The 14,021-nt window shown below is 43.6% G+C and overlaps 1 protein-coding gene across 2 annotated transcripts; it reads left to right on the forward strand.

Annotated features, from left to right (window-relative positions):
- Positions 1–3,591: 3,591 nt before the first annotated feature.
- LOC128834704 (lingual antimicrobial peptide-like) lies at positions 3,592–12,050 on the forward strand. 2 transcript variants are annotated; one of them, XR_008444472.1, is made up of 3 exons: positions 3,592–3,694; positions 8,245–8,375; positions 11,833–12,050. XR_008444472.1 is itself a non-coding variant. In XM_054023721.1 (3 exons), exons 1-3 carry the CDS (start codon positions 3,637–3,639, stop codon positions 12,015–12,017), a joined length of 360 nt encoding a protein of 119 aa, XP_053879696.1. In that variant the 5' UTR covers positions 3,592–3,636; the 3' UTR covers positions 12,018–12,050. The 2 variants fall into 2 exon arrangements, 1 of the variants encoding a protein (XP_053879696.1); XM_054023721.1 differs by having other exon boundaries at positions 8,245–8,361.
- Positions 12,051–14,021: the final 1,971 nt, after the last annotated feature.

Here is a 14,021-nt window from a genome sequence, read left to right on the forward strand (position 1 = left end):
CACCTTGCGCCCCACCCCTCACCCAGCTAACCCCGCCCCCCGTGGCAACTAACCCCGCCCGGGGAGACCGCCCCCCCCACCGAAGCAAACCCCGCCCAGGGAGCCCCCTCAGCAGCTACTCCCCCTCCGCGGCAGCTAACCCCGCCCGGGGAGACTTCCGCCCCCCCGCGGAAGCTAAGCCCGCCTGGGGAGACTCCCCCTCCGCGGAAGTTAACCCCGCCCGGGGAGCCCCCGCCCCGTGGCAGCTAACTCCGCCTGGGGAGCCTGCCCTAGCTCACCTTGGCTCCACCTCCTCCGCTGAGCACGCCGGCGCCGCTCTAATTCTCCTCCCCTGGCAGGCTTGTGGTGCCAATTGGAGGAGACTTAGAGCAGGGCCTGTGTGCTCAGCGGAGGAGGCAGAGTGGAGGTGATCTGGGGCAGGGAGCGGTTCCCCTGTGTGTCCCCCCCCATTACTGCGGGTGGCCCGCCCCGCGCCCCCCCGCCCCAGCTCACCTCCACTCCACCTTCTCACCTGAGCAGGCTTTTAGGCGCCCCAATGACTAGGTGCCCTAGGTGGCCGCCTAGTTTGCCTAAATGGTTGCACCGGCCCTGCGTAGACCCCCCATATATGTGCACATTTAAGAGGTGACAGAGTTCCCCCTATATTTCCATTGCAGGGGCTGTTAGCCCCTCCCCCATCCTCCCCTCCTCAGTACTGCCACCCCCGTCCAAACCCATAACAATGTGGTTTCACGTCCTTATACATGGAAAACAGTGACACTGAAAATCCTGTCATGAGTGTAGTTTGTTTTCTTCTATAACAATTAAATGAGGAATTAACATTCACAACATTTTTGCAGGGAGAAAGACAAAATCTTCCTCTTTCTTGTGGTTTTGTCTTATTGCTGGAGCAAACGGCAGCCTCAATCGCAGTGAAAAGTGCAGACACAAAACGTTGACGCATTGAGAGTCAATGGCCCCTGCAGATACTAAGCACCTTTCCAGGATTTGTCCCATTCAAACTATTGAGAAAGGAGAGAATGAGAAGTGACGGGGCTACCACTGCAACCAGGAAATCTGAAGGAAATTTCCAAGACTTCTGTAATCGAGTCAGTGCTCACTTGGAGCCCAAGTAGGTTCAATGAGGTAGAACAACTGTACTCCTGATAATGGTTAGTTTTTTACCCAATGAAGCAGATCTGGGAGTTTTTAAGTGTTAGATGCTGCCATGCTTAGGGTATGTCTACACTACAAGAGCTACAACGGCATATCTGATCTCTAAGGCTGAAATTTGACCACTAATCCATATTTGACCTCATAGGGAACTTCTACACAGCAATTAGACACCCGTGGCTGGCCTCAGACTTCGGGGCTGTTTCCTTGCTATGTAAATGTCTGGCCTTGGGCTGCGGCCTGGGCTCTAGGACTCTGTGAGGTGGGACATTCCCAGAGCTTGGGCTGCAGCCTGAGCCCAGAAGTCTACATAGCAATGAAACCAGCACAGAACGAACCCCACGAGCCTGAGTCAGCTGGCATCTGTCAGCCCCAGTTTTTGTTTTGTTTTGTTGTGCAGACATACCTATAGAGCATCTGCAATATTATTTTAATTTAAAAAATGTTTAGCTCTCGGGCATCTCTGCTCCCAGCATATGAGCAGGTAAAACACAGCATCTGTTGACGAAAGCTAAGGGTCTTTTGTTTTAAGTCTGATAAGGGGACCAACCGCCTGAATCATGGAACTTTATACCTAAATAAATCAAAGCACAGACTTGTTCTACAGGGAGGCCTTCTGTCTTCCACTCAGTCTCTGGGGGTTCTTCCCAGAAATCATGACTTGGTCTTATAAATGAGAACCAGGTTTTGAGAGTTAAAATAAAAGGAAAATTAAGAGAACAGCATTGGAGTCCTCTTGGAGTTTGCGATAAAACAACCATGTCATCTTTTATATAACACCAGGATAGATCCACCCTTAACGTGACTTGGAGAAAATGTATCTTCCTTTAAAACATCCACTGCACTATTAATATATACATTAATAAGAAGAGGTGCTAGAAGGCATCCCTGGAGTTCTCCCCTAGCATCTGGGAAAACATTCTCCATTAGCTTAATACTACCCATCTTGCTCTGGTAGAGAGCCTCCAACATTTTCAGAAATTTTAGATAGATACACGTCTTTCTTTATTTTGCTCAAAGTCTATCTGGATTATTAGAATCAAAGGCTATCTTTAAATCTCTAAAAGAAGCATACAGTTTGTACCCTTAACCACAGTATATTTATAAATCATATAGGATAAAATAAAGCCATTATCAATTGTGGTTCTACCAGCCACCTTCCTGTAAGAGAATTGCTGTTTTTATCTAACTTCTCTGTGCATATGGTGAGAACATAGCAGGGAAAGAAAAGAACAGAAGTGCCCAGTCGTGGTGACATAACTGCTCCTTGCATCCTCACTGGGCAGGGAAGCATCCAGTGCCCCATGTCCTTTCTCTGCGGAGAGAGTGGCAGGTGAGGAGACCAGTAACCTCCATCCATAGACAGACTGTTGAAATAGAGGATCATGAATGGGGGATGAGAGGGACAACTCACTGCTCTGTCACAGCTTCTCATCGCCCCGTTAATGTCTTCCTCCCCTTGGATTCTCATTCTTTGTCCACTTCCCACAACTTTTGGTATTTAGTGTCTCCAAATGGATGGAAATGGGGGGAAAGAGAAACAAGATGACTCGAAGGGATATTATAAAGGGTTCTGTGAAGCTTTGCATTGGTTTGAATGAATCCCACAGGGAACTTTGAGGCATCAAATGCCTCTATAGAACCCTTAGAAATGTTCTTAAATTTTTCTGGCTGCAGTTTAAGTTCAGTCACTTCTTGTTCTCTCCGTCCTGGAATAATGAGACAAATCCTGAGAGGTGCTTGGCATCTGCAAGTGCCACTGGTTTCCACGTTTGATACATCGATATTTTATGTCTCCACTTTAGACAGTTATTGCTAAGGCTGATGCTTGTTATGGGGGAAAAGAAAGGGAAAACTCATGTTTTTCTCCCATCACTAACTCTAAAATTCCTCAGTTCCGATATACATACATTTCTCACACACGGTATTGGAAACATTATTCACTGTATTTCTCATTTTAAAAAGACTTTTAACCTCTTTTTTATGAGTTTGGATGCATGACATTAGAAAATTTCCCTAAATACATGGAAAATATTGATTAAATATTGTACAAAACAAATGCACAAATGCACACACCTTACTGCCAATGCTTCCCAGGTACAGCTGTGTTCTGGAATTCTTCTCTGCAAAAAGACCCTCATTTAAATTTAATGGGAGGCTTTCCATTGTCTTCAAAGGGCTTTCAATTAGGTAGTAGATGTTTGATAGGTGTAAATATTCTTACTGTAACTACTTAAAGCAAAGAATTCTTAACTGTTTTTTCCTGAAATTCTCCAGGAATCTTTATGGTGCTGTACAACTAATAATCATCATTATTAACAAATTGCAGCACAAACGTAATAAATGTGACATGCTTCAAAACAAGATTTCAACAGATCCACATTTCACAATTCCCAGCAGCCCATATATAGAGACTCTCCATCTCCTGTCTATCTTGGAGTCTCTTCTCTCCAGCGACATTGAGTTTGCAGCCAAACTTCAAACATGAAGATTCTCTACCTTCTCTTCTCTATCTTCTTCTTGGTCCTGCAAAGCTCTCCAGGTAAGATTTCAATGACACGAAGGGACAATATAGAGGGACGTTTGTGAGTCTGTAATGAGGTTTTCTAAACCTTTGTATCATAATTTTTTTCCACCCTTTTTTTCTAAAGAGTTGTATGGTTTTCAGCACATACTTGACATTTGGCTGTCATTTTGATACAGAGGGATTTGGATCATTTGGTGAGCTGGGCATAAGCAAACAATCATACAGCTTTATCTATATGTATGGATCTAGGACCACAGAAGGTTGGCCACACCTATAGGCAGATGGACTCCATTCTGGGAAGCAGTGACTGTGAAAATGGTTAAAAGGGTTTGTCAGGACTGAGATCCCCACTTTGAACTTTAGGGTACAAATGTAGGGGCCTGCGTGAAAAACTTCTAAGCTTAACTACCAGCTTAGCTTTGGTTCGGCTGCCACCATCAATGGATTCCCTCCCTGGGAAGCCTTGAAAAACCCTCACCAAATCCCTGGTGAAAACAAATCCAAAACCCCTTGGATCTTAAAACAAGGAGAAATTAACCATTCCCCTCCTTCCTCCCACCAACTCCTGGTGAATCAGTTCCAACCCCCCCCTGGGATCTACAACAGGGAGAAATTAACCATCCCCCCTCCTTCCTCCCACCAACTCCTGGTGAATCAAGATCCAAAACCCCTTTGGATCTAAAACAAGGAAAAATCAATCAGGTTCTTAAAAAGAAGGTTTTTAATTAAAGAAAAAGGTAAAAATCATCTCTGTAAAATCAGTATGGAAATTAACCTTACAGGGTAATCAAACTTAAAGAGCTCAGAGGACTCCCCTCTAGTCTCAGGTTCAAAGTACAGCAAACAAAGATAAACACTCTAGTAAAAGGTACATTTACAAGTTGAGAAAAACAAAGGAAAACTAACACGCCTTGCCTGGCTATTTACTTACAAGTTTGAAATAGGAGAGACTTGCTTAGAAAGATGTGGAGAACCTGGATTGATGTCTGGTCCCTCTCAGTCCCCGAGAACGAACACACTCCCAAACAAAGAACACAAACAAAAACCTCCCCCCCCCCCAAGATTTGAAAGTATCTTGTCCCCTTATTGGTCCTTTAGGTCAGATGCCAGCCAGGTTACCTGAGCTTCTTAACCCTTTACAGGGAAAAGGATTTTGGAGTCTCTGGCCAGGAGGGATTTATAGTACTGTACACAGGACAGCTATTACCCTTCCCTTTATAGTTATGACAGGGTTAATATAAAACTTGGATGCATAAAAAGGGAAATCTCAACTAGGAGTAGAGAGATTATTTTACGTCTGTGCTTTACAACTCCAAGTATGACCACTTCTGGAATATGGTGTCCAGTTCTGGAGTCCACACGTCAGGAAGACTGTTGATCAGTTGGAGAGGGTTCAGGGAAAAGCCACAGGAATGATTAAGGATTAGAAAACATGCCTTATAGTAATAGACTCAGAAAGTTTAATCTCTTTATTTTAACAAAGAGACGATTAAAGCAATTAAGCATTGGAACAATTTATCAAGGATTGTGGTAGATTATCCAACACTGATAATTTTAAAATCAAAATAGGATTTTTTTCTAAGAATTATTTTGGGGAAGTTCTGTGTCCTGTGTTATACAAGAGGTCAGACTAGATAATCACAATGGCCTCTTCACACTAGATGATTACAAGGTACTTCAGTACCAGGCAAATTGGTTGAAACTGTTAGAAGAAGAACAGGGAAACTCAGAGGCAGATTGAGTAATCAGGCTTCTTTACTGTGGTTCTTGTTCCCCTTGACCCAATTGTCGAGTAAGCACTGGATTAGTTAGAGCACACTCCTTTTACCTAAGTTAGTATGTAAATACCCACATTTACTACAACACTCCCACAAACCCTTATTCAGTAATATGAACACCCATACAATGAATATAATTATCCCTGTCCCATTTACTGTTTAGAGCATTAAGCATATCATACGGACATTTTATCTTGAAGATACATTTCTTTGCAATAATTTGATCAGCAGTTCACAGGGAAGGGGGGAAGGGGCCATGACCCTGAGCTCATTTAGGTAGCTGGGAAAGAAAGGGAGGGGAAGATAACATGGCTTTACACAAAGAGTATCCCTTAAATCCCCACATTCCTTATGCAAGCAGAAGAGAAGGGAGGGGGGTATCACTTTATCTATCAAGCAAAGAGACGGTGCCTGCCCATGCCTTCATCCCTAATACCATGCTAGTTGTTACCCAGGTCTTTACTTAACCCTTACATACCCCAACAGAAACCATAGTAAAGAACAGAATGATCAGACACAGAGATGAACACAATTTGTTGGGGAAGAGTCAACATGGTTTTTCTAAAGGGAAATCATGTCACATCAATCTATTAGAATTCTTTGAGTGGGTCAACAAACATATGGACAAGGGTGATCCAGTGGATATAGTGTAATTAGACTTTCAGAAAGCCTTTGAAAAATAAGCAGTCATGGGATAAGAAGGATAACTCATGGATCAGTAACTGGTTAAAACATGAAACAGGGTAGGAATAAATGGTCAGTTTTCAGAATGGAGAAAAGTAAATAGTGGTGACCCTCAGGAGTCTGTACTGGCACCATTACTGTTCAAAATATTCATAAATGATCTGGAAAAAGGGGTAAATAGTGAAAGGGTAAATTTTGCATGATACAAAATTATTCAAAGATAGTGAAGTCCAAAGCAGAGTGTGAAGAGTTACAAAGGGATCTCATCAAACTGGGTGACTAGACAACAAAATGGCAGATGAAATTCAATGTTGATAAATGCAAAGTAATGCACATTCGAAAACATGATCTAAACTATACATACAAAATGATGGGGTCAAAATTAGCTGTTGCCACTCAAGAAAGAGATCTTGGAGTCATTGTGGATAGTTGTCTGAAAACATCTGCTCAATGCGCAGCAGCACTCAAAAAAGCTAACAGAATGTTAGAACCATTAGGAAAGGGGCAGATAATAAGTCAGAAAATATAATGATGCCTCTATATAAATCCATAGTACACCCACATCTTGAATACTGTGTGCAGATGTGATTGCCCCGTCTCAAAAAAGATATATTGGAATTGGAAAAAATACAGAGAACGGCAACTAAAATGACTAGGGATATGGAACAGCTTCCATATTAGGAGAGATTAAAAACACTGGGCCTTTTCAGCTTGGAAAAGGGGACGACTAAGAGGGATATGACAGAGGTCTATAAAATCTTGACTGGTGTGGAGACAGTGAATAAGGAAGTGTTATTTACCCCTTGACGTCACACAAGAATTAGGGGCACCCAATAAAATTAAGAGGAAGCACGTTTAAAAAAAGCGAAAGGAAGAACTTCTTCACACAAAGCACAGTCAACCTGGGACTCATTGCCAGGGGATGTTGTGAAGGCCAAAACTATAACAGGGGTAACAAAACACAACTGGTTCAGTTCATGTAGGATAGGTCCATGAACGGCTATTAGGCAGGATGGTCAGTGTTTGGGAACTTTCACTTGAGATAACAGGCTCTGTGCATATCCTTTTCCTTTGATGAAATGACAGACTTTCTATGAGCTTGTGTTGTCCATGAGGGTACTGAACAGTACACATTTTGGGGGGACGAGGCTGGGAATGGGAGTTGGCTGGTGTCACTCTGCGGGATAATTCAGGAGTGTCTTGCTGGATTTTTCCTATAATTCAGCTGGGAGTGATTTTCCATGCTAGGGGCTGTGCATGAGCAGAGCCAGAAGTGGTTGCTTTCACAGCGGAGCAGTGTAGGAGGCATCACAGGTTGGAGAACTGACGGAACACGGTTGTTCAGTGGTCCCGATTCTGTCCTGGGGAATGTCACAGTGGATACTTTAAGGAAAGCAGAGCTAAAATCTAGTTCAAAATAGTCTAATATTAATATCCTAAAGGGCACATTTTCATAAGGACCAGCCTGTCTGGAATGTCTAAGCCTGGTAATTGGTTATTGAGAAAGTATTCCCCAGTGCTGTCTTCACAAGAATGCCTGTGACGAGTCTCACAGACAATCAGGCATTCAGACTGGAAGGGACATCTTCAAACCCTTCTGTTCCTAAAAGTACCAGCCACCCAACCCAGTGATGAACCAGTTCAACCCTGCTCAGCCAATCAGCATTTATGACACTGCCTGGTACATCAGTGTTTGGAATCAGAAAGAGTCAAAACCACGGCAGCAAAACCACTGCCCCACTCTTAGAAGTTGGTGATGCAGACAGCTGCCTGCTTTCCATCCTGTACAGGGGTGGGGCTGGGAAGGACTCCCATGCTCAGTGCTACAGTTCGGAAGCATGCAGCCAGGAAGCCAGCAGATCTCCTGAATTAACTCACTCTGCTCAATTCTCAGAGGCTGCTATTGAATGGGCACAGAACTACCGACATTTATATATTATCAAAGATCTAGTGAAACGGGGCACAGGAAGATAACTGGGTTGACATGGCCTCGTCTCAGTGAACTGGAAATTCAGCTAATGGGAAATGGCCGTCATGCTGCAATCACAGCTCTTGTTTACGCTTATGTGTGAATGAAAATCAAGACTCTTTTTCTCTGTGCAGGATTCACCCAGCGTATTACTAACTCCCAGGCATGTAATCGTGCTGAGGGCTTCTGCAGCCGTAGCTGTCCCTCCTCCTTCTCAGTGATTGGAAGCTGTGGTTTTTCACTGATTTGCTGTAAGTGGAGAAGGGTAAGTTGAGGACTCTATAAGGGAGACATTATGGTTTAAAAGGAATATTTGTCTCTCTCTTTTCTATAGCTGCTGTTTAATGACCTTGGAGGCTCAAAGCGCACAGCACAATCCTGTGAAATGGAAAAAATGAAACTTTTGTGCTGCCCTGATTCTGAACTCTCTGGGGTTTATAAGTTAGAACAACCTTACAGCTGCTTTAGTGAGGCTTCCTATGGCCTGTCCACAGCCTGGAGCAGCTCAGAGTCTCCACAGTGCTCCGTGCTACAGAGTTTGCCCCTTTGAGACCAAGTAACACCCAGCACCACCCCAGGACAGTACATGCAAGGAGGTCAGAATAGGGGCAACTGTGTCAGCCATGTATTGCTCACGTATTGCAATAATTCTCCTCAACCCTTTTAAAGCCTATTTCTGTTGCCAACATGGCATCCCCAGACAGTGTCTGTGGCCAGTCTGTGGCGTGTGTCTACATTGTTGTTTCATTTAAGAATATGGAAAACAACGGGGAAGGACTAAAGTATATTTCCCAGGAGAGAGCATTTGGGGGATGTGTCTCCTTTGTATCATTGTGCAGCACCTGTGAGATCAAAATGGCTGCTCTTTACAACAGTAATGCTTAATTTACCAAAAAGAAACATGTACAAGTATTGAGCTGTTTCAGGCTGTGTATGGGTGGGTGAGGGCGGGGGTCTGTCGTATGACAGTATAAAATAATTGAATCTAGCACAGAAAAGTTAAAATAACTAGCCACAGGTCGGCTTCTGATTGATGCTTTACTTTTAAAACGTTCAGGATTTTTATACATCACTCTCCCAGTCAGGATCCTCTTTTCAATAATTAGCTGAGGACAGATTCAAGCATGGAATTTTCTTGGTAACACTCACCATAATGACACCTGCCAATCTGATTAAAACCTCTTCTTCTCACAGCCTTGTCCAGTTCTGGAAAGGTCTCCTATCTGGATATATTTCTGGATTTGAAAGGCCTGCTGTCCTCAGACTGAGGGGAGTTGGTAGGACCTGTTGTGAGTCTCTCTGGCAAGAAAGAAAGCAAGGAAGAGCAGGAGGGCTGATCTTAACCCAAAAAAAAGGATTAAATTGAAGCCTGCAAAAGAAATCGGGGAGGAGTTTAGAGAAGAGCTGAGCGGAGGAGAATTCAGGAGCTGTACACGACAACAGCTGAGGGGAAGAAATGTTCAATCAGCCCCCAAGGAAGCATCTCTAGCCCAGAGAGTTTTTTTCTTTTTCTTTGTAATGTTATTTTCCCCAGACGGGGGAGGTTTTGGTTCAGCGGGGTGGGGGCTAAACCACCCCCAAATAAAGCACTGACCCAACAGGGGAAACTGAGGCATTGGCCAAGCTGCACTCACACAGTATGGATATAACAATGATTTTCCCATAGTAAAAGAGCATTTTCAAAATACTCCACTCAAAAACGGAAGAACATTGAAACTCAATTTGTGGCCTGGTCCTCACTGCAGAATCCATCCAGAATGACAACAGTGTGAAAAACCGGAAATGAATAAAACAATTAACATGTGAGGATTTCATATAAAGCAGGTGCTGTGCAGCATTCCTGGAGCTGTGTTACAGAACATCTGAGTCCAGATCCTGCAAATCTGAGGAGCTGTATTTCACATAAAGTTGTATATTTGTGGGATGGAGGCGCTGTGATTCCTGCCATGCCTTCTGTAGTTTGAACCAGAGCCCTTGAGAACTAAATGCTCAAGTGTCTTCAGCTTGAACAAAAGAGCCAGCCTCTAGATGGAGCCAGTAACAGACTCAGCCTACACCGAGGGGGATGTGTAACACATACAGGATTACACATATATATTATCAGAGGTGCTCATTCTTCCATGCAATTAAATAAGCATCAGGGCACATTAAGAACCACTGTACTTTCAGTCCTTAAGGTAGCTCAGTACATACGCGGAGCCTTTGCATTTCTCCTTTTAGAATTCCAGAGCAATTACAAACCTTGGTGACTTCAGTGCTAGAATTCATTGCTCAGAATTTCTCTTCATTGGTTTAAAAATGAAGGTTCCTAGAATAAAGTTAACTTGGTCTCATTGCATATCTGTAGCCCACTCTGTCCCTGTTCTTCTTGTTACCTGCTGGATCTCCCTTTAACCTGAACAAGGAGCCCCACATGCTCAATTAGTGTTGCAGCAGGGACAGGACTCAGGGAAGAAGTTGGGAGGGGTGAGAGGTTTTCCCAGACAGTGTGGGCTTGTTCTCTACACCCAAACGGCTACAGTGGCACAGCAACACCGCTGCAGCTGAGCCAAAGCGCTTCAGTGAAGACGTTAGCTGCACCGACGGGAGGGGTTCTCCCATCTGTGTAGGCGCTGCAGCTCCCCGAGAGGTGGTATGTGCGTCAATGGAGAATGCACCTATCAACCTAGCGCTGTCTTCACCAGGGGTTAGGTCGGTTTCACTTTTTCGTACTCCTGAGCGACGTAGTTACACCAACCAAATTTCCTAGTATAGACCAGGCCTAAAGCACCATAGAGGCAGTTTTGGGGTAGGAGAGGTGAAGGCAGGAACTCCGTGCTAACAACGGCACTGCTACTCACCTGGCTGATTCACTGAGCGTGTACAGAGATTATCATTAGGTAGGGAAGTACCATCTGAACAGGGTCAGGCTTTAGGCTTATGTGAGCTGGAATGCAGAATAATCCAGGCATTCTTTAAGAATAACGTATTTATCCTCTAATTAAATATTTATTGTTTTAGTTTTAGCTATGGACAAAAGTGTGTTTAAAAGGAAAACTGAACACGGACATGGGTCACGTTGTTCTACATCTTCCATATTTTTGGTTTTATTTTTCTATATATCATGGAGACAGTGGATATTTTTAAAGTTCACAATTTTGATTAATTCCCTCAATAGAGTTTCAAATTTCAACTTTTTTTAGAAGTTTGATGAACATTTCAATGATATTGTCCACCATATTTCCAGCAGTTTTTCTATTCAATTTGCCAGGGTTCTTTTTTTAATCACCCAGCAACTTTATTTTCGGTGGTTGTCACTTTAACTGTGCAGAATGTTAATAGAAAGGAGTTTTGTAAGTAAATGAAAATCTGCCTCCTTTACTGGAGAGTTAGGGGCAAAGGGAGGGGAGATCCATGTTCAGAAGTCTGGCATATTTACTTCAGAAGCCAGGTGGGCAGCCAGTACACGTTTAGATATAATAGATAAATTGAGTCTCCTCTACATCCTTAGCTAATGGCCATTTCACTTTTAGCTTATGCAGTAGGGACTCATACATTAAGCTCCAGAGGCCACAGGTTCGATCCTGCCCACCGTCATCCCGGGTCCATTGGTGTTACATATACACACACTATTAAATGATGGGGAAATTCCTCCTCTACCTCGCATTTGAAATGTAACGTTATATTGTCCTTGTTTTAATGGCTATAAACATAGAATGTGAGATGTTCTTCCCTTTTTGCAGTACCCAGAGTGAGTGACGGCAGCAAAGAATGTCAATGCAGGATCGCAGAGAATCTGGCAGACGACACCTTGCTTCTAAAATCCATGGATGCTTTTCATCTGAGCTGCAAAGTTTCTCGCAAGCTGAAAAAAATCCACAAGGGAGCCCTTGTGTCCCCCCCTTATAGCTTATTCTTCTCCCTTTAATAAAAGTAGCTGGTTGTTGTGGTGTATTGCAAACACGCTTGTGAGTGTTTTGACTGGCACACTGGGGCTGTTTTGCTATTTCTTTTCCATAAAAATCCCTTCCTTCTTTTATTATAATTAAATATAAATAAAATAAATGCTCACTGCCATATGTTAAATCTACCCAGGGGTGTTCCTAGACCAGGGAACATACATATTTATATGTTTCAGGGAGCTCACATGGATAAATCTTTCCCTTTCCCTTGGTCCTTTGACAAAGCCGTTTGGTTTGTGGTGTTGTCAGAGGAGTGGGATTCAGTCCCAGTTTGGCTGCACAGTGTGTAACGCCCACATCACTGCTCCACGGCCTGTCGACCCTCTCTCTGCTCCCCTCGACTCCCAGACCTCCCTATCATGAGGTCCCTTCTCTTGTGCCTGAGCATCCAGACCTTTCCCTGTGCAGCAGGCTCCCATGCAGGAGCCAGAATGGCAGTGCAAATCCACGTCTTCCTCACAGCCCTTATGGTGAATGTTTCAGGGACCAGCCCTGGAGTGACTTGTCTTTATTGGGAAAAGGCATTGTGTGAGAAAAGGGGTAAATGTATGAACAGGGACGACTCTGCTGCCTAGTGGCTAGAGCACAGGACTGGGACACAGGAAACCTGGATTCTGTGCCTATCTCTGGCCTGGCCGGTGACCCATAGGCCTGCCCCAAGAGGAGTTTGACGAATTAGGGCAATACCAATTTGGGCAGAGATTGACATGTAACCTGAAGCAAGAGGTGGCATCTGACCCCCCCTCCAAAAACTCCTCCCACTCATTTCTAAATAAATATTATTTCTGTTTTCGAAGAATTATTGCTTATCAGCCTATTCCTGATTGGAGGACTGTATCTGTGTCCTTTCAAGTATCAGCAAGGCTAACTTGCTCTGGGGAGCCCTCTGTTATCAGAGACAAGCACCTTGGGCGGATCACAACCTTTGTTACCGGTTCAAATAAATTCTAAATTAAGGTTTAAAATTAAAAGCTTTATTTTTAGGTAATATAATTGGCTTTAAATAATCAGATCCAAACATTCCAGTAACACCATAGGACCACCCCAAGAGTAGGTTTGATCCATCAGGGAAAGTTCCTGGGTGGACTGATCCATCCAGAAGAACTATGGGATGCGTTTGAGCTTTCTTGTGTTCTTCTACTAAATGTTGTTCCCTCCACTATACAGTCAAGTCGCAGAATGAAATTTCCTAATTGGGGGAAAATAGGTATTGAAAGAGTTTGTCAGGATCCCTCATGATACTGGTATTCGGTAGGTTTGATCTTCAGCCAAATTAATCCCACAGGGAATCTTATAACAATTTAACCATTTTGCGCATTCATCAGCATCCGGTAGGGTGACCAGACAGCAAATGTGAAAAATCGGGACAGGAGGTGGGGGGTAATAGGAGTCTATATAAGAAATCAGGACTATCCCTATAAATTTGGGACATCTGGTCACCCTACCATCCGGTCATTTAAAATCTGGTCAAAAGGTAAACTAAACTATTGTCACGGTGATGGAAGGAAAACACACAGTGATAGCTGCAGGTAGGAGTATGGGGCTTTTGTAATTGTCAAGGGTGGAACATAATGTCAGCAGCATTTTTATTTAAAAAAAAATTCATGCTGCTTCTAGGAAACAACGTGCTATTCGGGCAGTGTCCGTATGAGACAAATAACTCTCTGCGGTAACTCTCCTCCAGGAATAAGGTGAGCCAATGTTCACCCAGTTGCTTGTGTGGTCCACATGATACAGATGGTGCCAGGGCCACTCGTACTTTCTATTAAAAGTGGGTTACTGATATAATCCACAGGTTAGAACCTTTGGTTTCTTCACCCATTAAGCAGAGGGCATCATTACTGTTTGTCAGTTTTATTTTCACATCCATACTTGTCAAGGCTGATTCCCCACTCTGGCACTTCGAGTGCAGAAGGTGGGGGCCCGCAAGGATTCTAAAAATTAATACTGGCCACTCCAAGCTTGTATTA

The sequence above is a fragment of the Malaclemys terrapin genome, chromosome 3 (assembly GCF_027887155.1).
Source record: "Malaclemys terrapin pileata isolate rMalTer1 chromosome 3, rMalTer1.hap1, whole genome shotgun sequence".
NCBI classification, from domain to species: domain Eukaryota; kingdom Metazoa; phylum Chordata; order Testudines; family Emydidae; genus Malaclemys; species Malaclemys terrapin.

Bases quoted from the DNA above. Each gene is read 5' to 3' on its own strand.
- LOC128834704 (XM_054023721.1), top strand. From the start codon at position 3,637: ATGAAGATTCTCTACCTTCTCTTCTCTATCTTCTTCTTGGTCCTGCAA. The intron at 3,695-8,244 runs GTAAGATTTCAA...TTCTCTGTGCAG, and splicing joins GGTCCTGCAAAGCTCTCCAG to GATTCACCCAGCGTATTACT. The intron at 8,362-11,832 runs GTAAGTGGAGAA...CCCTTTTTGCAG, and splicing joins TGGTTTTTCACTGATTTGCT to TACCCAGAGTGAGTGACGGC.